The following is a 27,337-nucleotide window of genomic DNA, read 5'->3' as shown; positions in this document are numbered from 1 at the left end:
AGCCTAACACATTTTTAAAATTAGACGACGAATAGATAGACGAATAAAATATCTTATTTATAATAGGCATTAGGTGTTAATTTGTCAATTTGCAGATAAATGAACATACCAGACGGTCAATAGTCACTATAACAACCACCAACAACCTTCGAGGTCAAACAACAGCATCACCCTACAAATGATACCTTATGATGAGTGGGAGGTACCTCAACCACTCAAATTTTCTTACACCAAGCCCTAGAACTAAGTGAAATATTAGCAAAGTCAAATTAAAAGCAGTACAATAAAAATGTATTTAAAATGTATAATTGTAGTATGTAGCTTCGACTATGAGAATAATTGAAAACAATAAAAACCGTGACGAATTTCATATCAAAATATTTATATAAGTTTAATAGCAGAATTAGCAATCTGTTTGTCTTAAGAACGATTTGTAAAAACCAAAGAGGTAAAAAATATAAAATTTTGGGCATATCTATAGGTACATATAATAAAATGTTTGTAATATTAAAATAGGATTTTTAACTCAATGCATATGTATGTATACACGGTATATATACCAAAATAAAAAAATACAATTTTTGTGTATCTGTTTGTTTGTTCCGGCTAATCACTGGAACGGCTGGACCGATTTTGACGGAACTTTCACTGGCAGATAACTGATATAATAAGGAGTAACAGAGGCTATAATATTTTTTTTTTTAATGCAAACGTGTACATGGTCGTGGACAAATATAAATAAATTGAATTGTTTTATTTAAAAGATTCAAAAAATTCACAAAACATATAGAAAATAATAATCCAATTAATTTCCTAAATGAACTGCAGGTAAACTAAGTACATTATTAATATTTTATGATAAAAGTTATAAGGAATCAGATAATATTATGTCCAAACTCGGAAGTAGCATGCATTGTGGGGTGTCCGAGTAATGCCGGCGTACGTCACGTCAATGCAGAGATATGCCGCAGACGGTACGAAATGCGCGCGCACTTACCGCGCGCCGCCAATAACCCGTCGCAAAACGCGGCAAGCGCGCGCCTCTATCGATGAACAGTGAAACGTGCACACACCCGACTATATTGTGAAAATTTTGTGTTACAAATTACTAACAGTGAAAAGTACCTATATAATCTAACAAAACTATTAAACCATTTTATATTAAATAAGAAGTTTTTTCCGGGATACATGTTAATACGTAAGTCCATTCATAACATTTATTTTGTTTTTTATTTATATTTTAGCAGGAAATAAGAATATATTCTACATAATTATATTAAAGAAAATATTTAAAAATAATAATTTAACAAAACAATCTTTTTTTATTTCACTTTTAATGAGAACAGGCCGATTTTTTGTATATTTATAATTTATTATCAAAAAAATATAGGTGTATAATATTACTTAAGTATATTTTAAGCAATCAAATTTATTTTTTAAAAGGTGTTTTTTTATCCAATTGGTATAAGTACGTAATATTGATTATAGATAGTAGATTGAGATAAAATCAAACATATTTTTTTTCTCATAACATTGCACGTATTATAATTACAATTGAGCACTAAAGTATCCGTATCATTGTGGGTATATCTCGCCATCAGTCCATATGTTTATGATACTCAAACAACGTTCGCATGCTTCTGCATAGCTGTTTATAGTTATGAAACCACATCGTCATTCAACGCTTGTATTCGACTTTATTAATCTAAACATTTTCGGTAACATAAATCCTAGTTGATTGAAAGATTGGTAATATATATAGATCGTATTTAGTAAGTTTCACCTTTACATTTTAATAATTTTGGTTTCTTTATAGTTACAATTACAATTGATTTACATCTTTAATAAAGTAGAAAAAATATATTTTTATATACTCAGCTTAGTTCAGTAGTTTTGTTGATAATACTTTTCTGTTATGGATCACTTAATTACTCACAAAATTAAATTTCGTATCTTACATTACAATTCACGACTATAATAAGTATGGGTATAATTGATGTCATTGCCTGCGATAATATTTTTATTAAATAGAGAGAAATTTATTTATATTATAAATACATTACATATATCCTACTTAATATACCCATTTTCCCACTGGATTGTGAGCATCACCTCTTTTTTACTTATGTGTACGTACAATTATTTTTGTAAAACCTCCTGGATAATCAATAAATTAATAAATATCGATAACTAAATAAATCAGTATTCTGTGTCTCTGTAGGATAGAAAGTAACGCTCGCCACAGTGGGCAATTAAAGGAATTGCTCCTTTTGTAAACAGTACGTCGTATATAAATTTATGAAATATATATTATAGTTATTATACATATTTTTTATTTTGCTTTTAAGTTAATCTTTTTTGGTATTTATTATAAACTGAACAAATACATTATTAACCCTCTATGAAACAGTATCTAATCAAGCTGATGTGGTGTTATTTTTTTTTAAACAATTCATTGCTGTTGCCGAAATTGCAGTAGTAATTTTTGAAATATATATAGGTATTACAAAAGCAAAACAAAATAGAAATATAATTTACCTCTATAACAACAATTTACATGATTTCGAACATTGAATACATATTATACATAAGAATATTTATACATACTTTATTTTTCAGACGATCATTTTCATGGTTATTTTTATTATTATGAGACTCATCTTAAGTACTTCCTATTCCATAAATATACTAAATCTTTAACATTAGCGCAAGAAATTATAATTCTGATGGCGCATACTAAATAAGTAATTAAACTTACATTATATTAGTTTCCTCATTTATATTGTATCATAACTATTGTTCATTATATTATATCTATCCCAGGAATTGTAAGGGAAGGGAGGATATCTACAGTGTATTATACTACGGTACATTCACAATCTTTCGTCATCATCATAATTTATTTTATATGTCTTAATTAATCTTATAATTAATAAATTAACTTATGTAATAACATAATTTTTTATAAAATAAACCTAAAAAATAAAAATATATAGGTAAGGTACGATCTAAATGAGATTGTGTTTAAAATTTAAAATAATAAATATCTATATATAGACTATGAGAAGATGTACTTAAGTTGTTTTACGCTTCCTGTTTTAACAGTTGTTACCGAAGAAAGAAATTTATAAGTTAAAGATTATTAATACCATACATAGTTTATAAGAGATAAATGTTATTTAATACAGGAATCATTTAAATTTCTAAATCTATCAGGGTTGATAGTTTATATAGTAATCCCAGTGAATATGATTACCAACTTGTAATATATAAAGGATACACTTACGAATCAAAATATTGTATCACCGTGAATCAGTTTTATCTTTTCAAGAGTATACGTAGTGAGTTTTTACGGAATAGCACTGCAGACGGCGAAAGATAAATGACTTACGTGTCCGTGTCTAAAGGCATTTTGTTTAAAACAAGTGACAGACGATCTTCATTACAGATACTTTGAAATACAAAGTTATTTTAACATTTTATATGAACAGTTTTTATCGAGGTTATATTACGTACATTATTCTATATATATATTTAGAATCTTACGAAATATTGCATACAAATCGCAATTATCTCATGGCTTAGAACGAATCGTACATTACGTACTTTAATAACTATAAGTCATTTTCAATTTGTAAGAAAAATGAGAACATTAATTTTCGTATAACGAATCGGTGGATGATATAATGAATGAATGATGATTATAAAAAAAAAGAACGAAATAGGTAATATGAAATTTAGAATAGCATTACCCGTATACTACTACGCACTTATTGTAGTTGTTTTGCTTTATGTGTTCCATTAACTTGAGTGATCCAGTGTGATTTAGATAAGTACCATGTACATTAAATCTTACCCTAGACGTGTATTACACACACATTTACAATAAATAACTAGCTAATACCTCGAACATCGTCAAGAGGCCCGTAAATCACCATGCTTATAACATAATTTATATATACATTTATTCTGTACATTGTAAAAAACGATTACATAATTATTTAAGCACAATACACAACGGCCATATTCCAGGTTTCAGAGATATACAGACTACTTCGTTGGTCTAGTAACTAATATGGGATTCAACGCGGGCTAGGTTAATAAAAAAATTATGTATATTTCGTAATATTCTCATTAGCAGCTCGAAGTCACATGAAGCCAATGAAGAAAAAAAGTTAATTTTCTCAGCACACGCCTTCCCATTGACCTGAGTGACCGAGCTGTGAAATGAGATTTCAAAAACACGCCATCGGCATTTGAAAATCGATATCGCGTAACCAACATCAATAATTTAAAATACGAGTACAAACAAATCACTTCTTAATGGGTAGATGACTCGAATCAACCCACCCTCGATAGGTAAATATTTCTCAATCTACTGGTTTTATTATTAGATTTTAACCTATATTTTATTTTTTTACCATTCCACGTGTCTAAGTTAGTAACATACTTACACTTATCTAACATGTAGTATATCTTATCGTATTTACATACAATAGACGAAAAAACTAACTAAATTTTATCGTCGTTTCTCCGTACTATCTTTATCAACTAATCGGTATTTTCAGAAACCAAACGCATGTACAATTTACCGATATATGATATTCTAATCAAAATATTAAAGTTTATCGATGTAATTAATCATGCTCCATTCGGCTTATCTAAATATTTATATCATTAAACTGATTTTATATTTAATTGATTTTTTTGGACTATGAGGTCACACCCTCATTCTCATCTATATTAATATTATAAATTTGAAAGTAACTCTGTCTGTATGCCTGTCGCTCTTGCACGATCAATGAACCGAATTTGATGACATTTTGAGGACATAGACTACGGTTTTGTCTAACACATGACAACCAACCCCTTAAAACTGGAGCTAAGCTGCGGGCTACAACTAGTACAAATATTTTTTCGCTAGAGAACACTAACTATAGTTGTCCCCATCGTGCATAGACATTATTAAAATATAAACCACGTCGATAATGTACCACAAACCTAAGAAAAAATGATCCTTTGTGCCTTGACATTCGTACATGTTACACTGGCTCACTCAGGGTGAGTGAGTTATGAGTTAACAAGAAACAAAATAATACTAAGCCATAACCTGGTGACACCTAGACATACTGTAAATCAAAATACCATAAAGTAAACATACTAATGTAGAGATACCTATTCGGATAAAAGTATCAATATCAATCATATCTAGTGCTTATAGTCTTACTGTTTATTCTACTAATTTATTGTATGAATGAGATATTTCATTACTTAGCTATGGTAATAAAAGACATGCTTCTGTGCACATACTAATACATATCCGGTAATAAAAAATGAGAATATATGAAAGGATTACTCGCGGTAACATGTAAAAGAAAATTATAGGTATTATAATGATTATTCGAAATTTCTTGATTACTAAAACTTGTAGTTCGATAGCGTTAATTAACAAAAGGAATCCTACTTTGATAAGCACAAAAGGACTATCAGTTAATAAATATTTTTATCATTTCTTTTTTAGTAAAACACATTTTGGGTCGCTGTTTTTTTAATAATGAAAAAATCAAAAAGTTAAAGTCATGAATAGTAGTTAATCTTTTTTCAGATTAAATTTGTATTCACTCGTATAGAATTCATTGAAACAATGATATATATGTATATTGTGTTAGAAAATCGACTCTACTTATGAATAAACATGTTTTAGACCAGACAGACCCACACTTTCATGTTTCGTCATTGGTTACTTTAAGATCAGTATTGTTGTAATCTGTTAGCTTTTTCGAATATATGATACACTAATAATGCTTTATTTATGTCATCATAATTATCTATTTTACTTTAATTTATTCTCTGTCAACCTTAAACAATCATAAAATATCCTCAGAAAATAATGAAATATCTCAGACACATCATTGTATAAATAAAATTTTGACAAAAAGAAAAACCGACTTCAAACAAAACACTATTAAATTAAATTATTAAAACAAATAAAAATACACTAAAACGTGATAAAAATAATTGCATATTTAACATACACTACTTAAAAGTCGATTTACGATTATACAATGTAGTTATAAGTATTGTTATATTTGGAGTCAGTGTCAGCCAAGAAGCCTTTTTGAAGTCGGTTGAAAAAGTAAAATCATTTTATACGACAAAAATTAAAAAGCACCTACAATTGATCCTTGTAGAACACCTACTATTTCCATTCTTCCTACAAATCCAACATATTTTGATACTCGTAAATTGGTTGATTCAAGCTTTAAACAATGAGATCTAGCTTAAGCGTTATCATTTTTTTTTATTTTAACTAATATAAATGCTCTACTCTCAAGTGTTTTGCTCTGAACAACTTAGCCTTATATAAATTACACATTATGTGATTCCGACGAAACATTATGCTCCACTTTATATTATTTGGTCTAGTATTATTGTTGTTAATGCAACAACGATCTGGTCATATTAATAATAAATAATAATTATTATTGTGACCAGTTCCGTAATACATAATAATAATAAATAGTAAATAAATATTTATTATTAAGGCATACGTGGAACAGCTTATAGTACGTGCATTGATTGCCTTTGCCTTGTTATATTTTGCTGAAGACATAAAATACATCTAACAAATAGTTTAATTATATATACTATTTTCCTGAGAAAAAACTAGAACAGTTAGCTGTAATAGAACAAAATATATGCAAAATACTATCTGCTTTTTTCATTTTTTCTTAAATTTTTTAATTTTTTTCAAAATTATCACAAGTTTTTTTTTACATTGCAATAATAAGTATAACGGTTCTATACAAATTACCTTCAGCTTTCTTTGACAGAATATATTTTTATGACAATCAACACATGGCAAATCACGGTTCGAAATAAAATATATTTTGTGTTATTAGTTACGATGATTAAATTATAATTAAAAATAGGATGATTTGTACGTATAATGGCTTTCTCTGTTATCGTGAGCCACATCTGTCGGAGTGTGCTGGCGCATCACACGCCTATACAAACAAAACAGACGGAGGTAAATAGGTCGCTCAAAGATACGCAAAGTGTTGTAAATACATATAACCAGACAAGCGACAGTAAAAAAAACATATAGTAAGCTCGTAAAATAAATTTAGTTTCATTAAACGATATCACCGTTTATTAAAAAAAAAACAAAAGAGATAGTCAGAATGACCTTAAATACGTAATTATATGATAACCTTTTTAATATATATATTTTTAAGGAGCATTGATTTTTATCGTATCATCGAATTTCTTATTAAATTTACCAAAAAACTCCCATTCACAAGTGCCTGAAGATATACGCCTACGAACCGTAAAAAGGGGGACTTTGTGGTATTTTAGCTTTTTCATCTACTTATAAGCATACACAATTGTGGATCATTATTTAAAAAAAAAAAAACAAAAATTGAGCCCTGCCAAATCTTCAAAAACCATTTGAAATAGATAAATCTAGAACTTAGGATAGTCGATTTTGAAAATATCTAAATAACTTCACAATACAACCATTTATACAGATATAGGTTCTGGATTTAAAGTTTAGGTCGTGCCGATAGTTAGTCATTGGGTTTTCTGTAGAAAATTCTCAGTAATCGCCTAAAGTCTGAAAGTTTGAAGTGTGTACACCTGTAGCTCAGAAAGCAAGTCTTGCGCCTTGACGCTTTCGTTCGTGTCAGATTTTCAGTTCCATCGGAATATTAAAGTGAAGGAATAGAGACACCAAGGTTTGCGCACAATCTTGTGCACTATATTATGTCCTGTGTAGTTGGATGTTCTCCCATGAGATTGGCCATCGTGACCGAAACCGGCTGGACGACATCATCATATAGATAGTATAGATTGTCAGCCCGGGTACTCTATGGTAGATATAAAATCATAATCATAGTGGAATTAACTATATAAATAACTGAACTGATTGTGTGAACATTTTTCTGATATGGTATTGTAGATATAATAATTCACCTAACTTCCGGCATGATACCTATCGATTATAATATAAAAAATGTTGTATGTTTTGTATCAATTAAAATTCTTACAAAATCGTAAATGTCGGGCTTTGTCGCAAAAAGGTATTCGAGGTAAAAGTATTACCTACTCGATTAAAACCCATGGTGTAGATATTATCTCTCATCACATATTCCTCGATTCTGGTTTGAATAGTGTGTAAACTAGTGAAACTACAAACACAAGGGACCAATCATCTTAGTTCCGCAATGTGAGTGTCGTGTAGACGATATGTCTATGAGCGATTTTGACCACTTAGATAAATCAGGTAAGACACCAGGTAAAGTAATACCTTAGGACATAAGACACTAAAAACCCTGGCAGGTTTGAGTCGGCTGCAATAACATTCTTCAGTTTTTGAATATCAAGAAAGTCTATTCTCTAAGTTAAGACTATTAATAACCTATAGCTAATTAATGAATACCCCCACGCCTTTTGAAAGTAATGAAATTTATATGTGTTTTTTACTTTTATTTCATTTCATTAAAACGAGTGTTAGTTTTTATAATGTAAGTATATTGATATCTTTAAAAAAGTTTCACGTACTTTAAAGAGATTATTCTTAATCTTGGGGAAATACAATAAAACACTTTAGAGTTTAAATGACAAGCGTGAACTTTTTTAACTTATATTAATATTTTCTTTTTTCCACAAATAAAATTGTTTTTTAAAGAGGCGTTATTAGTTTTTACCATGACATATTTATTAAAATTAATTTATATATATTTAGATTATTATGTTTCTCTCCATAAATGATTACTTATTTCAAAGTAGCCTCTACACATACGGTTTATTATAATTCTTTCTTGAAAACATATAAAATATAATACCTATAATATAGGTATTATTAACTGTTTGAATTCAATAAAATCAAAATAATATCTATGTATCAACTATATATTATTATGTGATATACTTAATTATATATTTTTAGTATGCCTACACCTATATAAATACATAACTGTTTTGACGTTACGGTAGGTATACGGACGGTTACATCGTATCAATTCGGTTCCGATTTAGTTATGATTCAACTGAGGTTCATTTTTACAAAAAATACTAAATGTTGTAAAATCATTACACTAGTTATCACATATAGTTATTAGTTGGTAATCCGAGACGTAAAGTATAGATTAATACAGTCCTTGGATGGACTGTTATCAAATCCAAGTGCTGTAAAAATACCATATAGGTGCTGTGTTTTTTATTTAAACGACACTTATGCAAGTTTGTATTGGCGACGCTTAGCGGATAACTGCCTTTATCTGTTACATTTATCGCTCGTAACGTTGATAAAAATATCGTTTTTTTACCTAGTCCACATAATACGTAAAGGTTCTAATAATTATGAGTCTTCAATGTAATTTCAGGACATTTTTATACATATTATTATTTTCTGTATGTTTGTATAAAAGCTCACTTAATGACTGAATGGGTTTTGATGATTTTGAGTATATTTTTGTGCGACGATTCACATTGGACTCTGAAGGTGACGCTGCGATATGTATCGAATATTTTTTTACAATATAACGTCGGGAAGGATAGCTCTTACTAAATATAGTGTTTGAATTGTTTAAATGTAAATTGAAACGAAAAAAAATGTGTTAAATTATTGATATCCGGATTTCAAAAACGAGGCTTTTTGGTGTTCCGTATTTGCTATCGAGCAGGTTATCCCTCTTCGTACTGAGGCATTTGTTGTAAAATAATTTAGAAACTGTTATTTTTTTTATATATAGTTTTCTCTTTTTAACTGCGTATTCGAAGGTTTCCAATGTTTCTCTGTTAATGAATTAATTATACTAAATAGTATAAAACGGATTACTAAAAAAGCCTTTATCTCTTAGCCTCGTCCAGTTTTACGTACGTTTACTTAATAAACAATAAGTTAATGATAATGTAATGACTAAATGTCAGTTATGGCACAGGTTATTTCATCAATTTCACGTGCGAACATATATTTAAAGCTTATTTGCATAGTAAGTGTATTAATAACTCGTTGAATAATGTACCAGTTTCCTTATAATTATATAAAATATACCAAACTACAGTCGAGATGGCCCAGTGGTTAGAACGCGTGCATCTTAACCGATGATTACGGGTTCAAACCCAGGCAAGCACCGCTGATTCATGTGCTTAATTTGCCTTTATAATTCATCTCGTGCTCAGCGGTGAAGGTAAACATCGTGAGGAAACCTGCATGTGACAAATTTCATAGAAATTCTGCCACATATGTATTCCACCAACCCGCATTGGAACAGCGTGGTGGAATATGTTCCAAACCTTCTCCTCAAAAGGGAGAGGAGGCCTTTAACCCAGCAGTGGGAATTTACAGGCTGTTGTTGTTGTTGTTGTTTGTTGTATACCAAACTAGCGACCCGCCCCGGCTTCGCACGGGTGCAATACCGATACGAATTATACTACAGAATTTGTTTATTTACATCACATTACAAACTTCTACAATTATCAGTGTTTCTTTACTATAGTATCCATGTGTTATATACAAAAACCTTTCTCTTGAATCACTCTTATCTATTAAACCGCATCAAATTTAATTGGGTAGTTTTAAAGATTTAAGCATACAAAAGGATATAGGGACAGAGAAAGTGACCTTTTTATGCTATGTGTGTCTCCTCTTATTTATTTATTGATATTTTACTGAACCAGCAAATGAAGTTGGGCCATTTCTCAACGCTACGCCGACCTCAAAATGTTCCATACATATACAAGTATTTGGTTATACTTGCTTTTATTAGTGTGCATATAAAAATATTTTTTTAGAATTGCATATAGAAAAAAAAATATATCTTTATTGGACCTGCAGGCGTCTGATAAACTCCAAACCCCTGGCAGAAAATTTCCTCGCACAATTCAAAAGCTCTGCAATGTGATATTACACGTATTTGGCGGTTATAGTCCATTGCTACCCTTATCTTACTTCGATAACAATATTGTATAGATTCATTAATTCGTAATTATGAATCCAGGCTGGATAAAAGATTCTTATCTTTAGTAATTTAGTTATAATTTTAAATTATTTTGATTCTGATTAAAATTAGTGTATTATTTAGATATTTAAAACTATTTTATATTAGATATATAAAAAAAAATCGAAAGTAAAGTGAAGAAGAGATTTATCAAACATTGATGCATGTCTAATTAAAAGCAAAATCGTTTAACATCTTCTTAATCGTACATTCTATAATTGAATGAATCAATTGTGTACGCATCGAGCAATACCTTACGACTTGCTTGTATAAAAGATTGATTATTTAGATTCAGTATTTTGTCTCAAGTATTTTTTTCTTCTGTCCTTATAAACATTATTTGATTCAAAGTTGCGAATAAAGTCGGACTTGATGAATACTTGTGTACTAGCAAAGTCTTGCTATTGGAACTCACGTGTTTCGTAACAGACGTGCTGATAAAATATTGATATTCAATATTTATAACAGAGAACAAGCTAGTAAGCGTCACGATCGCTTTATGTTTTGAACAATAGATACTTCGACGCGTTTTCAAGTACGTTAGTACTGTACATAATGTATCTATTATACTTTTATTCAAATTCTTTATATTTGAATAAAAGCATAGTAATTATCATAAGAGCGTATTATTCAATATCAAGTAAGTATACACTGTTTACTTTTATGATAAACATTTAATTAAAAGAAGAACATTTTTTTACAAATTATTGTATTCGGTACTTTCGAAGCAATATAGCGTAGAAAACTGTAATAACTTACGAAAACGTTGTAGATCACTTTTAGGTATTAAATACAATTCTTATGGTATTCTGGTACACGAATAAGATAAACACTAGCGACGCTATTCGAGAACTAAAGCGAAGCGAACTATTCATAAATGAAAAGTGAAAACTTATTCTTAAATATAAATATCATGTTTACATCACAAAGAGTTCGATTTTTCGTCAGTGTCACTGTTTCAGACATTTTGAAAGCACCATTTTGCTGGCGCAACATAAAAATCTATTTTTATTATATCGTATATCTGTAAATCATGTTTATTATTTATTTCTCAGTGTTTACAAACTGAGGCACAAAAGGATGACTTTTTTTGTATATTATATAAGTCTTAACAACATCCTGTAATCACTGCTGAATTAAGGCCTGCTCTCCTTTTGAGGAGAAGGTTCAGAACATATTCCACCACGCCGATCCAATGCGGGTTGGTGGAATACACATGTGGCAGAATTTCTATGAAATTAGACACATGCAGGTTTTCCTCACGATGTTTTTCTTCACCACCAAGCACGAGGTAATGATAAATACAAGTCAAGCACATGAATATTTAGTGGTGCTTGCCTGGGCTTGAAGCTGCAATCATCGGTTAAAATACTGACCACTGACCACTATTCTAACCACTGGGCTATCTCGGCTCAATATAATTAGGCTAAACGGCAAATAGTCTACCTGAGGGTAAGTGGTCACCACTGCACACAGGCTTTGCTGTTAGACATAGACATGGACATGCTGTTTTACTCAACAGCATAGCTGAAAATCTGATGACTAAGTTTTACCTTCCCAGACATGCTTGCACAAAGCCCTAGCAGAAAGTAATACCAACCGACCTCGGATTACAACTGACAATTACTTGACAGAAAACCAAATATATTTTATTCGCCCAACCAAATGCTTGTGTACTTGTAAGATTCCGATTTCCCGGGCAGATGTTTGCCAGCGGGAAGTATTATTACTATGATTTGTGGAATCATCAATAAAAATATTTTTTTCTATGTATTATTATTTAATATATACGAAACAAATATGAGACAAGCTAAAGCACTTGTGTTATGGAAAATCAAAAGTATCGACGGTACCACAAACACCTAGACCCAAGACAACATAGAAAACTAATTATAATCTACATTAACTCGGCCGGGGATCGAACCCGGGACCTCGGAGTGGCGTACCCATGAAAACCATTGTACACACCACTCAACCACGGAGGTATATGCTACATAAAATATGATTAAATAATAATATTCCATATATAAAGAGTACATTTAAGCGATTATTAAATAAGTATATCATATCTAAGATAGAAATAACAGTTAGAAGTGCCATTACGCTAATTTGAAGATCACCGTTACTTGAGTTACTATTATTATATTCTAGTATGTGTACTTAAGAATAGTGAAAAACCGTAACAAATTAGCGCCCCGAGTGACGCCGCCACGCCGATGGGTCATTGACTAATAAACATTGTCAAGTTCATGAACCCTCGATTTCCTTACTTAATAAGTTATAGGAATAAGTTGCGATAGTCGGTGCATCATACATGTTATCAAGTACATTCCAAAGATTATATGAAATAGATTTTTTGTAGGATGGACGATAAAACCTACTTATTAAAGCTCGCTGAACATATCCTGAAAAAAGAAATAATTGTAACTCAAATCAATGGTGCAATTTCAAGTTTATTTTAATATACTTTTTTAGATTTTGTTGCGTTGATAATCATTATGGACTAATTCTACTAAAAATTAACAGTCTATAGCAAACCAAACAAAACGTATTTGTTAATAATCAATTGAAAACCTATTTTACTAAGGCAACGATCCTGTTGGGATTCGATCGAAGTTGGATCGGAATGTAATCGATATGGTATCGTAAACTTTGTAAATAATCAGAACCAATTGTCAATTTACGATGAAGCTAAGGTAAATTTGTATTAAAAAAATGTCTCAGTTGGAATAGAAAAGAATCTGTATATACATTTTTGTAGTTATGTTGGACCCCAGGACGAACGATTTTATAGGCGAGTATAGAAGAGAGAAGATTACATAATATATTCAAATATTCATTCCAATAGGTATCATCAGATTCAAAAGTGCTTGTAAAAGCCGGCTTGAATGAAGTATGTTTTGATTTTGATATTAATTTAGGAATAGACGTAGAATATTATAATAAAAACTCTTTGTAGATATCAATTATCACGTCTAATTCTGTTTATCTAATGACATCAAAGTTAATGTCACATCAACTTTTGAGTATAATATACACACATTTTTAGAATATTTTGTAGTAATGAAATGAGATAACTGAATAGACTGTATATAACAATTTTATATTTGTCAATAAGGCAATTTTACTCTATTTTTAAATATATATTTACTATATTTTTTATGAATGCAGACTAGATACTAACTTTATATATTATTCTAAAACTTAAACATGCATAAAGCACGAAGTTATGATAAATTCTTAAATAGTTTTTTTAATAATGACAAAGGAACTGAAGAAATACTATGTGAACATGAACTAACAGCCTGATCTGAGAAAGAGGAGCAGGTGAAGAGTAGAGTGCGGGTTTAATAATATTAAATCATTTAAAACGAAACTAAAGTCTTCTCGGTAAGGCTTTCGGACATTCGAACCTCGAAAGGGATACGAGGCTTGTTCTATCGCAATATTTTAGTGGGTATTGGTGAACATATTCAAATATATATCTGACAATGTTATCCACATCTGTATATTATACTCTCATTGAAGTTTTAAACTTCCATTGCCTATTCTCATTTAAACGAATTATTTTAACTTAAAATATTTTCAATCGTTATATCGATTCACAATATTTAGGAAAACAATACTTTAAATTGTAAGCTTTATAAAAAAAATATTTTTTTTTCTAATTAGGTCACAATAATAATAAAAAAAATTTAATGTCAAACTCACAAATTTTCGGAGTGGGTCTTAATACTGAAGAAAAATTCTAAGCGAATGAAGCTTTTCCATCCAAAAATTATCACGAGCAGTCCGGAGTTTGGCTTTTTTTACATTTTAGTATCTCGGAAAGCTCGTTAAGCTTTCTACGAAATTGTCGAATGCGAATTATTATTCGCATTCGACAATTAACACCTCATAACTACACATTCTACTCTACATACATTCTACTCTCGCTATTCCCCTTAAATCATATATGTACCCTTGAATAGAAAATGAGAAGCTTATAAAGAATAACTTGTTCACAGATGCTAGTGACACGATAGACGTCGTGAGATGGGAGAACAAGTAAAACGGGTAGGGCGAGCGCGCTGACTGGGCATGTGGGCGCGCGCGGCGCGAATCCTGCGGCGCGTGGCGCTGCTGGTCCCGCTGCTACTGACAGCGCTGGCGCTACTGCTGCTGCCGCGCCCTCCACCCTTCAGCACATCAGCGCGGCTCCCATCACCACCATCAACCCAAGCATTAGTCAGAGATGAAATTCACGCACAAGTACATATCTTTTACCCTAATAAATTACAATAGGCTATTTGACTGGTTTTTAAAATCCATTTTCTATTATTTAGTAGAGGTTAAGGAACCCATTAACAGTTGATTTTTTTATTTCTAGTACATGTTTGCCGAAAAATATCATATTCAACATTCCATATTTAAATCACGCGCGAAAACGCTACTTGGACAATATGGCGCTGCAATGGGATCGGTGACGTCACTTTGATGTATTTTAATCTGTGGTATATATAGTAGAAAGGCAAGGTTTACAAGAAAGTGACTTCATCATAAACCCGGCCAATCAGGAGCGTTTTGTGTCACGTGACAAACGTTTGAAAAAATACATTTTTATTTATTGATTTTTGAATAAATTAAGTATTATTTTCAAGTTTCGTTAGTAAATAACCATTTTTAAACTCATAATATACACTGATTACAATAATTCACAATTTATTTTTCGCATTGTCAAATAGCCTATTCGACTAGATTGTTCAACATTTAGTTTTAAATATAACCGTTATACCGAGGTTCATAATATGATTATTGTTTCAGAACTCTATAACAGAAAATGAGATTATATTTAACGAAGAAGGTGATGAGTTTTCTAAACGACCATGGTTCATATCTGGAGGCGAACAGCGTCCAAAACGTCATGATCCACATGCTAAGATCTTCCCCGAAGATTCTCCAGGTGATGACAGGTAAAAAACTTCATTTAACAAGCCTATATTATACTTTATAATGACAAAAACAAAAGAAACTTATTAAAAAAAAAATTGTATATTAGAAACCAGCGGGGTAACGGGTGAGATATCCATAGAAAACTTGATAAATAAGTCTTTTCCTCATAAACAGGAAATGATCAAAAATGATGATCTTCCTGTCATATCCTTTAGAATGTAGTCCTTTGAAACGTATTATTGTTATTTCATTACAAATATATGTATTAAAAATGCGTTATAAAATTACGAATAATTATTATTTAGTAGGTAAAAACATATTACTTCCAAACAAAGTTTTGTCATGTTTCATCCACTTAGACGATGTTTTACCTCAGAAATTAATATTTTTCGCCTGTTGTATAATATTCTAAAATTCGATTTTGTATATTCCCCTGCAGTCGAGTCCATAATTTTTACTCCGTAATGCCTCGTCGGTCTAATGACTAGGTATAGATTCCGAGGTCCTGGCCTAAATAAGTCTTTTCCTCATAAACATGAAATGATCAAAAATGATGATCTTCCTGTCATATCCTTTAGAATGTAGTCCTTTGAAACGTATTATTGTTATTTCATTATAAATATATGTATTAAAAATGCGTTATAAAATTACGAATAATTATTATTTAGTAGGTAAAAACATATTACTTCCAAACAAAGTTTTGTCATGTTTCATCCATTTAGACGATGTTTTACCTCAGAAATTAATATTTTTCGTATAAACTGTTATCTTGATGATTTTTGAAAATAAAATCCCTTTACTAAAGAACAGCTATGTTCCAAAAAAATATCCTGTGAAAAATTTAATCCCGATAGACCAAACAGTTTAAGCTGTGCATAGTACAACTTTGAAAATTTAGGTACTTATCTCATTTTAATAATTAGTGATGTCTTATTAAATTTATTAATATACTATTATAATTATAAAATTAGCTGGACGTAATCAGTCTCCAAAAATCGCAGCAATGTTTCTAAAAGACATTGTAATTTACATAATATTTATGTTGGTACTAAATAGAATATTTTTATATTCTATCCGCAGTTCGGAACGGATGCAATTAAAGTTTTATGAAGACATCACTAAATAATATAATGAGATTACTTTCGATCACCAAGCAATCTTTGCGATTGTATTGAGAAGACGTCTAATACGTATTAATTAAATTTTGTACTGTCTCCAACAATGCTGTTTTAAATAAACTAATAAGTAGCATAAACGACTCATATTTTTATTTACTGTTTAAAATAACTTTTTTGAGTAATTAATTTCTACTCGTAATCTTCGTACTTGTTCTTATTTTAAGTCTCAATAGTAATATAGAGTCGAACGCTAAATTCTTGAAAAATAAGCATTTTATTGTAACTATGTTGATTTTATTTTTTATTGTATTTTTCGAGATGTTTAACTGTGTAAAGACATAAACGTATATGACACTCATTTTGAGAGGTTTAACGGTCACATTTTCTTCGTAATATTAATGAAATGCTCTGAAAACATTCAAAACGATTATTTTCAGAGACTCTCAAAACTGTTACTGCCAATATCGAAGCAAAACTTTGTTGCATTTAAAACTTGGCTCAGATTCAGCAAATAATTATATGTATATTTTATTATAACAATAAAAAGGAGATTCGAGTGTTTATTTTAAAATTTCTATATTAAACAAGCATTGCATTTAAGGGTGGTCCCTCATCGGCTGCAATCGTTAAAAATGTAACGATCTAAGATTTAATTTGGACCTTTACGTTCATTACTTCCACATTGACGATCATTCGCCTGTTGTATAACCAGTGGCGTAGCTAGGTGAGGAAGGGCCCCGGTGCATAGAAAAAGAATCGGGCCCTCATCCCCTCTTTTCTATCCCTCTTTAACTAAACTTACCCCTCAAAATTATAGATACATACAAATAATAAATCTTGTGCGGTTCGTGATTCTCTAGCTTCAGAAGCTAGAGGTTTTGTTTAGAGGGCCCCCTTAACTCTGGGGCCCTGGTGCATTGCACCAACTGGCCCTACGATAGCTACGCCACTGTGTATAACATTCTAAAATTCGATTTTGTATATTCCCCTGCAGTCGAGTCCATAATTTTTACTCCGTAATGCCTCGTCGGTCTAATGACTAGGTATAGATTCCGAGGTCCTGGCCTCAAATCCCTGATTAGGCCAATAAAATGATATTGGATTTCTCTGTCTATAAAATCACAGTAGCAGCTTCCAACTTCCAGAGGTACGTAGGTTGGAAGTTAACGTACACTCCCATAGTTCGGAAAGTACGTAAAGCTGTTGATAAAATCTATGTCTATACTCTTTCTGTTCGTAACATTCCGTCCCATTAGATTATAACTGAGGGAATAGAGTTCATCAATGTTTACATACACATTAGGCTGTTCAAACTGTGGTTTGTCCGCCGTTTCTGAATTTGGTCAAAATTATCACACCAATGTATTGTTACAAATTGTATAATTACAGAATGCATAACGTAATGCTCAGCTATTCTAAATCACTTATGTTATCCTCGAATCTAAACTGTTACAATGCAAGCTAATACTACTGCTGAGTGAAGGCTGAGGTATCAAGAGAAATCTCTTTTCATCTTAATTTAATGTATTGCTTAACATTATAGCTAACACACTTACATTTGTCAAACAGGATTGTCGAGCAATTAATGTATACGTTGCCAAAGGATGAAGATGTGCCTATCAAGAAGATATTACTAGCGAACGGGTTAGGAGCCTGGGGTGTATCAGGTGGAAGAACCGAGTTCATCAGAAACAAATGCCCCGTCGATCGGTGCACGTTAACAGCGGACTCACGTGAGGCCGCCACGGCTGATGCTATCTTGTATAAAGACCACCATACACCCTTCAATGTTAAAAGACCAATTAATCAGGTAACGAAATAAATATAGTCTTATAGATTATGATAAAATTTAAATGAACCAAATAATTTAGGACACAGCAATTTGTAATTATTTATGGTTTAACCTAGTTTTCATATTTGTTAATCATAACAAAATAGTATTTAATATATTATTCAGTAATAAATAATTATTAATTGACGTATGCAAAACGTATGCTTATTTAATAAGCCCATCCATATGCATTACATATATTACATTCGGACCTAGCGGGCTTCATTCCGATGTTCGATGTTTATGCTTTCAGATTTGGATATTATATTATTTAGAATGTCCGTACCACACAGCGTCTCTTCGCCCCACGTCTCTGGACGTATTCAACTGGACGGCGACCTATCGTCGGGATTCCGACATAGTTGCTCCATATGAGCGATGGGTTTATCACGATGCATTGAACACAGAAAAAGACTTAGAAAGGAACTATGCAGCAAATAAAACAAAAAAGGTACATTTTTTTAAATTCATTTATTATTTGACCATGACACATAAATTAGTCCTCTCAATGTGTTTTTTTGTTCTTAACAAATTTTCAATCGCGTTTTGGCAAAGTTTTAATTATATATACGTAATGTGTTTACCAAAAATCTCAATGTTAAATTTATTTTAATCAAAGACTCACATTTTATCGGTTTGTTTAAACCTGTAACATCATTAATTACACAAATAAAACAGACTCCCACAGAGTCACTATTCGATATACATACAAGTACGTCATAAGAACACACGTACATGTATACATGCACGTTCTTGTAAGGAATGCTTAATACGACAATAAAATCAGTTTCCAAATACAAAATCAACTCCAAATACATAGAGCCTACCACATACGGCATCTAAATATTCATTACTAAGTCATTAAGTGACTCTATCAAATAATAATCTTTGTTCGATCAAATTACAGGTATTTTATTATCAGTACAGGAAATATTGCGCATTGATAATGATTTCATCAGGTTGCATATGTATATTTTATAAATAATACCCGCAGAGTATTGTGCATTCAATGACGAGGTACTTTGATATGATTTTCTTGATGCGATATTGATATTGATATTGATGGATGCGATAGATTAATTAAATATGAAATCGAGCTTATTATTTTTCACAACCACATCATGAAACTAATTTGACGATGTACCTCAAGTTTTAAAAATTAAAAGTTATAGCTCGACCTGTTATTTTCCTGTACAATTAAATGCTTTTCTTATTTATAAGGTTCCAGAAAATAAACAGATTTGTGAAGCTTTAATAAACATTACAAATGAGATCTATGTCAGAAAGTAAAAAAAAGTCACTTATTTAAGAAGATAATAAATAATATTTTTAAATTAGTACTGAGGTCATAATCGGTCATAATTTACTACACGTAAATACAAAGATAGGTAAATGAATTATTGATCGCATGAATTAGATTAATGACCGAAAATGCTCTTTGAACTTCTTGAAAATTAAAATAGACTTGCTAGTGTCGATCGAGTACTGCAGTGAGTTTCATAGTCTTGATATTTAATCAATAGAGTTGTAATAGACACGCAAGAGAAGTTGAAAATTGTAAGTAGGCAGAAAATTACAATGATATATAAAAAGTAAAATGATAATGAAATTAGTCAATTGATAAATTATTAAGAAGAGAAGAGATAGGTGTGAGTATCCCTTCGATGTAGTAAATCAAGAATAAGAGATCTTAATATTAGCGATTATAGGCATTCTTCTGCCAGGGTAACATTACACATTATTATCACTGTAAATAATATAATGAATATAAATAAATATATAGCTGAAAATTTATCGCAGAATGAAAGCTTATATTTTAAAAACCGTACTTACAGTCAGAGTTGAAGTTCACCTAATAGAAATAATTCGATTAGTGGGTGTTGGGTGGTGGTTAGTGAGTTATAAATTTATGATAACGTGTTCTGGAAACTTGCTTGTCGATTTGGGTCCCGATATGTTCACTTAAAGCTAGTTTGAATACAGAAAAAGAAGAAATAAATAATAAATAAATAATAAATATGAGACAACATCACATACATTACTCTGATCCAATGTAAGTAGCTGAAGCACTTGTGTTATGGAAATCAGAAGTAACGACGGTACCACAAACACCCAGACCCAAGACAACATAGAAAACTTATGGTAATCTACATCAACTCGGCCGGGAATCGAACCCGGGACCTCAGAGTGGCGTACCCATGAAAACCGGTGTACACACCACTCGACCATGGAGGTCGTCAAAAGAAGAAAAATTATATGTAATGAATATTTGATTATGATACTCAAATATTCATTATAATTATCTGTTATATTTTACTTCGCCGTAAAAATAAGTAACAATCAAACAATCTCCTTTGACTCAGCTTACCATTGAAAATTTTCATACGTTTCACGTTTTACAATCTAATGCCAACTCAAAACTAACAGATTTTAGTGATAGAATAATTTAAAAAAATTTTGTTCGAACTGACTAAAGAAAGACTTGCCGCAATAGAGTCAATATATATATAAAACTAGTTGTGAAGCGGCGTAAGCGTTTGAATTTAACAAAACAATATTACTGTAGCCTAAGTTACTCCTTATTATAACTGTTATCTGCCAGTAAAGTCCCGTCAAAATCGGTCCAAACGTTTCAGAGATTAGTATATGTACTGTGTGTACATACACATATGCATTGAGTAAAAAAGGGCTACTTCAGTATTACAAACATACACTACTATTTCAAACTGAAAAACACAGTATTTTATATGTTTTTATTGAACGATCTGTCATATTAAATAATAACATGTACTTTAATCACAGGTCGCATGGTTCGTCTCGAACTGCCACGCCAGGAACCGTCGCCTGCAGTACGCCAGACAGCTGTCGAAGTTCATTCCGGTAGATATCTATGGCGCATGCGGCTCGCACCACTGTCCGCGCGCTGATCCCAACTGCTTGGAAATGTTGGATAAGGAATATAAGTTCTACCTCGCTTTCGAAAATTCAAACTGTCGTGATTACGTCACTGAGAAATTTTTCGTTAACGGATTGCAGTAAGTGTTCCACCTTTTACAATATTTTCACTCTCTTATATGAATGAGCAAGTATTGCTACAAACGCATCGTTATATACAACAACATTAATAGCCTCTAAATTTCCCATTGCTGGGCTAAGTCCTCCTCTCCTTTTGAGGAGAAGGTTTGGAACATATTTTACCATGTTGTTCCAATGCCGGTTAGTGGAATAGACATATTCAAGGCATAACAAGGCAAAACTTCTATGAATGTAGACACATGCAGGCTTCCTCACGATGTTTTCTTTCACCGCCGAGCACGAGATGAATTATAAACACAAATTAAGCACATGAATATTCAGTGATGCTTGTCTCGGTTTGAACTCGCAATCATCGGTTGAGATGCATGCATTCTAACCGCTGGACCATATCGCCTCTTAGTCTCGCCTCAGAGTTATAGGAATGTCAGAATATCTTTGGTTCGTAGCACCTTAATGACATTGGAAATGTGTAAAGGAAGAGCCACTAAATCCCTGTACAATTACAATCTGCGTCTTACAACATTTGCTACACATAGTATATGTCTCAATTTAAAGAAACAGATCTCTTTTAGCCGCTCTAATGAGACAATCAAATATCGCCTAATGTTATACTCATTTTACCTTCCACGAGACCATCAGATCACTTAAGTCTATGGAGAGAGGCTTTTTTCTACTACTTTCTAAAGTAACAATTAAATTTGGCAACGTTATGATTATTTAAAATAGTGATAGTAACATTCGAATACTTATGTATGTTAATTTTTCTTGTATGTATAGATAAGTGTATGTTTTAATTATTAAGTATTTTATTTTTCCAACTGTAAAATGTTATCAGAAAATAATCGTTACGAATTTATTGTTACCTCAAGGGCATAGCGATAAGAAAGTTCTCAAACCGTATACCTACGTTTATGATTATGAAAAAACTAACGACCCATTTATATTTTCTAACAAAATTACATGTGTCGTTTCAATTTTATAAACTATTTGAATGATTTGCAGAACTTGACAATCTTGACAAAATCACAGCTTTTTCATTACTGCACATAAATTAAAATATATTAAGGAATACAAATTGTATTATTTTAAAAAAAAAGTATAAATTGAAATGAGTAAAAAATTCAACAAGAGTCGAGATGGCCCAGTGGTTAGAACGCGTGCATCTTAACCGATGATTGCGGGTTCAAACTCATGTAAGCACCGCTGATTCATGTGCTTAATTTGTCTTTATAATTCATCTCGTGCTCAGCGGTGAAGGAAAACATCGTGAGGAAACCTGCATGTGACAAATTTCATAGAAATTCTGCCACATGGGTATTCCACCAACCCGCATTGGAACAGCGTGGTGGAATATGTTCCAAACCCTGTCCTCAAAGGGAGAGGAGGCCTTTAGCCCAGCAGTGGGAATTTATAGGCTGTTGTTGTTGTTGTTGTAGTAAAAAATAGCAACACAATGATACTAATAGTATTCTAAATTAGAATGAACACTAAAACCGAACCGTTAGTTTTCACAACACGGCACCGGGCACGTCGTACATCGTACCACGATGCGACATCCCCAATGAGATACCTTACCATTCGTACACATCAAATACTGCCTACGTGTAACCTCTGGATCCTTATCATTGTCATCATTTTTCTTCTTTTAATTTACAATGATATGTCTCTAATCAGATTTAATTTCAAGCACCATGTAACAATCTTGTTAGTTCTTAGCTGAATTCAATACTATCAAATCATAATAATTGTCTTCTTAGTGTATAAATCGCTTTAAGCCGTTATGCTGATAAAAATAAGAGGTTAACGATAAAAATCCGAATTGATCACATTCTTTTTCATTTTTTTCATACGATTCCATTATTTTTGGAGTCAGTATTGGTATCACTTTTGGCTGATAAAGTTTCAGACAAAATATTATAGTACGACACAACTTAGATGTCGCATCGGCAAAATTCGTAAAACCGATCACATCCGAATTAAGTACGCCATCCCAAATTATCAATATTTATTTCCCAAGTGAATATAATCTTTGCACAAACGTAATAACTTGTAATATCATATGACTTACTATATTCGTCAATTTGACCGGTCGATTTACATGCACTCGCTTTCTCTGACGCGGGATTCTATAACAACGAATAGCGTCGAATGGCGCGTTAGGGAGCTATTTCTATTGGTTGTGTAAATCGGCAGTAATCGGTTTTATTTTCATTCCATTGCATTTTCCGATGCTACATCTAATTTGTGTCGTACTATACTTTTGTAAAAAAAAATAATAAATATATTTAAGTTATCAAAACAAAGCGTCTAAGTTCTAATTGCAACGCGCGAATTTTTTTTTTTTTATGGTATAGGTTGGCTGACGAGCATATGTGCCACCTGATGGTAAGTGATCACCATCGCCCATAGACAATGACGCTGTAAGGAATATTAACTATTCCTTACATCGTCAATGTGCCACCAACCTTGGGAACTAAGATGTTATGTCCCTTGTGCCTGTAGTTACACTGGCTCACTCACCCTTCAGACCGGAACACAATAATACTGAGTACTGTTATTTGGCGGTAGAATAACTGATGAGTGGGTGGTAGCTATCCAGACGGGCTTGCACAAAGCCCTACCACCAAATAAAATCGTGGCACGATACGACTTAACATCGCACATGTGGGTATTCGTCCTTAAAAGAAACACGTATCGTTTCTAATCCTCTATCTTCTTCTTTATCCTACTTATCTAGCTTTATATTCAATACCGTACGTTAAGTATTACTTATTCAAATAGATTCCCGCTCAACGTAAATATCGAATGGTAAGCCCTAAGTAATAGGAAAATGTAAATAACACACCAAAAATCTTGTTCATCGCCCTAAGGACAGAATCCCTTTTCGAATTAAAATGGGAATTCATAAAAAATATTTTTAATACGTCCACTTTAATCAACAGAAACCACCTCTGTTTTTGCACCGTTCGTCTCGTAATATTATTATAAATATTGTTTATAACAATGTACTTATCATTTTTATTGTTATTTACCAGACATGACGTGGTACCCATAGTAATGGGAGCACGCCCCCCCGAATATGCGGCAGTGGCGCCACATAATTCGTACATTCACGTCGAAGAGTTCGCAGGGCCGGAAGAGTTAGCTGCTTATCTGCGACGTTTAGACGAGGATGACACACTTTACAACTCATATTTCAAGTGGAAAGTAAGTTAAAATTATCTAGAAAATAACTGAAGGCTTTTTGAAGGGTATATCGGTCTGAAGGTCGAGACCAAATGTATAGTAGCATTTTTAAAATGCAAAATTATAAGAGCAATATCTTTACCATCAGTTAAATCGTCAGATGAAATAGCAAATCACAAAATCAGACTCAAGATTAATGACTTGACGTGTTTTCTAAGGCGAAGTGTACTGCTAATTTCCTAACTCAGCCTATCCTGAAAAACCCAATAACTCTTATTGCCTCGACTTGAGATTCAAAGTTTAATCATTGTAACGTTTTTAATGACGACTACTCAACATACATCGGCTTACAGGGCACAGGCGAGTTTATAAATACGTACTTCTTCTGTCGCGTGTGCGCGATGGTCCACGCCAACGGGCGGCGCCAGCGCAGCGCGCACTACACCGACGTGCAAGCGTGGTGGCGCGACGGCGCCTGCACGCGCACTGAGTGGCGCGCCACGCGAGACCAGCAAAGCCTGCGAGACCCGCCATAATCAATTAGCCATAGATTAAAAACCCTTAATTCTAAATTGACAACCCAGAGACAAGCTGACGGCAGAACTCCGTAGAGCACCATTGTACCTACATTTCGAAAGCAATTTGATTTTGTGAGTCATTAAAAGCACATTAAGCTCGAGCTTTATCGTCACATCTCTGTAAATGGCAAGCCCAAAGATGGTCCTATAAAAATATTTAACCACGCATGAAGTATCGATAAATATTTAATCTTTAAATCAAAATCGCATCATTAACGTGGATTACTTTGAAAAGACGACCTCATTCTCTTAAGCACAAAATATTAAGTGTTACTTAATTTTTATTTATATCTAGTATTAATAAAATATTATATATAACGTGTTTTTTTTTAAATGGGACAGTATGTGGCTAAATCTTTTAAAAATAAAGCAGATAGGTGCCATTGTCCATACGATAAATTACCATGTATCTTTGGGATATAATTATGTGTATATTTTGTTGTAAGAACATTATTTTTCACAAAAAAAGTATCGTTTGGCCGAAACATGTTACAGCATTAAAAAAAGGCTACAGCAGCAACAATAATTGTATCAAAAATGAACTTTTATCATTTATCATTATGGCTAAAATTTTCCTATACCATCTCAGTTAAAAAAAATACACCACAATGTATTTTTAGTAAGTATTTATTATGTTAATGTAGTTAATTGAATTGTGTACTTATTGTACGCCAAGATTTTTAGATTTTTTTTGCGAATTGTACTTAGATCAGAAACATTCCAGCTATCGTAATTTAAAAAAATAAATTACTATTCGCGTCCATTATGAATATTTGTCCACGGCGGCGTTGAATTTACTATATACATAGTATACTATGTATTATATTATATATGAATTGCGTCGATAGAATGTTTTGAATCATGTTATAGTTGCAATTACTATATCGAGGATTCTTGAAAAACGAGAATAATCTTGAATTAATTGTTAAATTATTTATGCTTACTTCGTTGTTACCATAAAATGTTTGTGAACGAGACCTGATAAATGAAATACCTACTTAACACAATACATAAAAACGTTGATAAGTTTTAATTATATGCAAGATACGCATATTTCTGTCGGAGAAATGGATACTTTTAGGATTAGATGATATTGTTATACGCTTTATGTTAAATATTTATATTTCTAAGAAAAGACATTAATTTATTATTTTTATTAAAATACTGTTGATACAGTAAAATCAGTAATGTTTTTAAAATTTTGTTATTTTTTTCTTTATTTTTATTTAAATATAATATACGTTTTAGTAATACTTAATGTCATAGTCATTAAAAACGGGAGTTTTAGACCATACAGAGCATTTAGGTACTACAAAAATAGTTTATTTTCTTTAATTCAAAGGTTTTTACTTTATATTATTTTTCTTTGTGAAATTCAATGCGATCTTCTATTAAATTATCAATGTATTACAAAACGCAACATAAGTTCAGTATTTTGTTAAATAAAAATAAAACTGATATAAAACCAATGTATCTCATGCACACTGAAAACCTGTGGATATATTCTTTGCCTACGCTCTTTATTTCTATACTTTACTCGATAAGCCTCTTTCCAATTCCCTATCCAACAAGTGCGAGCTTACGAGAAATATATTACTTATTATTTGTACAAATAAACGAATTTGTTTTTATATTATTTTTTACATATAA

At 31.7% G+C, this 27,337-nt stretch overlaps 1 protein-coding gene across 1 annotated transcript; it reads left to right on the top strand.

Moving 5' to 3' along the window:
* The first annotated feature begins 960 nt into the window (after window positions 1–960).
* On the top strand, window positions 961–27,337 carry LOC124538764 (glycoprotein 3-alpha-L-fucosyltransferase A-like). Its single transcript, XM_047115945.1, has 8 exons — window positions 961–1,198; window positions 15,014–15,257; window positions 15,810–15,958; window positions 18,626–18,866; window positions 19,141–19,338; window positions 21,690–21,922; window positions 24,959–25,130; window positions 25,463–27,337. The coding sequence occupies exons 2-8, from the start codon at window positions 15,087–15,089 to the stop codon at window positions 25,643–25,645; spliced, it is 1,347 nt and encodes a 448-aa protein (XP_046971901.1). The 5' UTR covers window positions 961–1,198; window positions 15,014–15,086; the 3' UTR covers window positions 25,646–27,337.

The sequence above is a fragment of the Vanessa cardui genome, chromosome 21 (genome assembly GCF_905220365.1).
Source record: "Vanessa cardui chromosome 21, ilVanCard2.1, whole genome shotgun sequence".
NCBI lineage: Eukaryota > Metazoa > Arthropoda > Insecta > Lepidoptera > Nymphalidae > Vanessa > Vanessa cardui.
This window is presented reverse-complemented; position numbering and strand designations above follow the sequence as displayed.

What these genes read in the sequence shown, in the direction of transcription:
- LOC124538764 (XM_047115945.1), top strand. Translation starts at nt 15,087, where the DNA reads ATGTGGGCGCGCGCGGCGCGAATCCTGCGGCGCGTGGCGCTGCTGGTC. An exon ending in GAGATGAAATTCACGCACAA is followed by an intron (nt 15,258 to 15,809) that starts GTACATATCTTT and finishes TTATTGTTTCAG; the next exon opens with AACTCTATAACAGAAAATGA. An exon ending in ACTCATATTTCAAGTGGAAA is followed by an intron (nt 25,131 to 25,462) that starts GTAAGTTAAAAT and finishes ATCGGCTTACAG; the next exon opens with GGCACAGGCGAGTTTATAAA.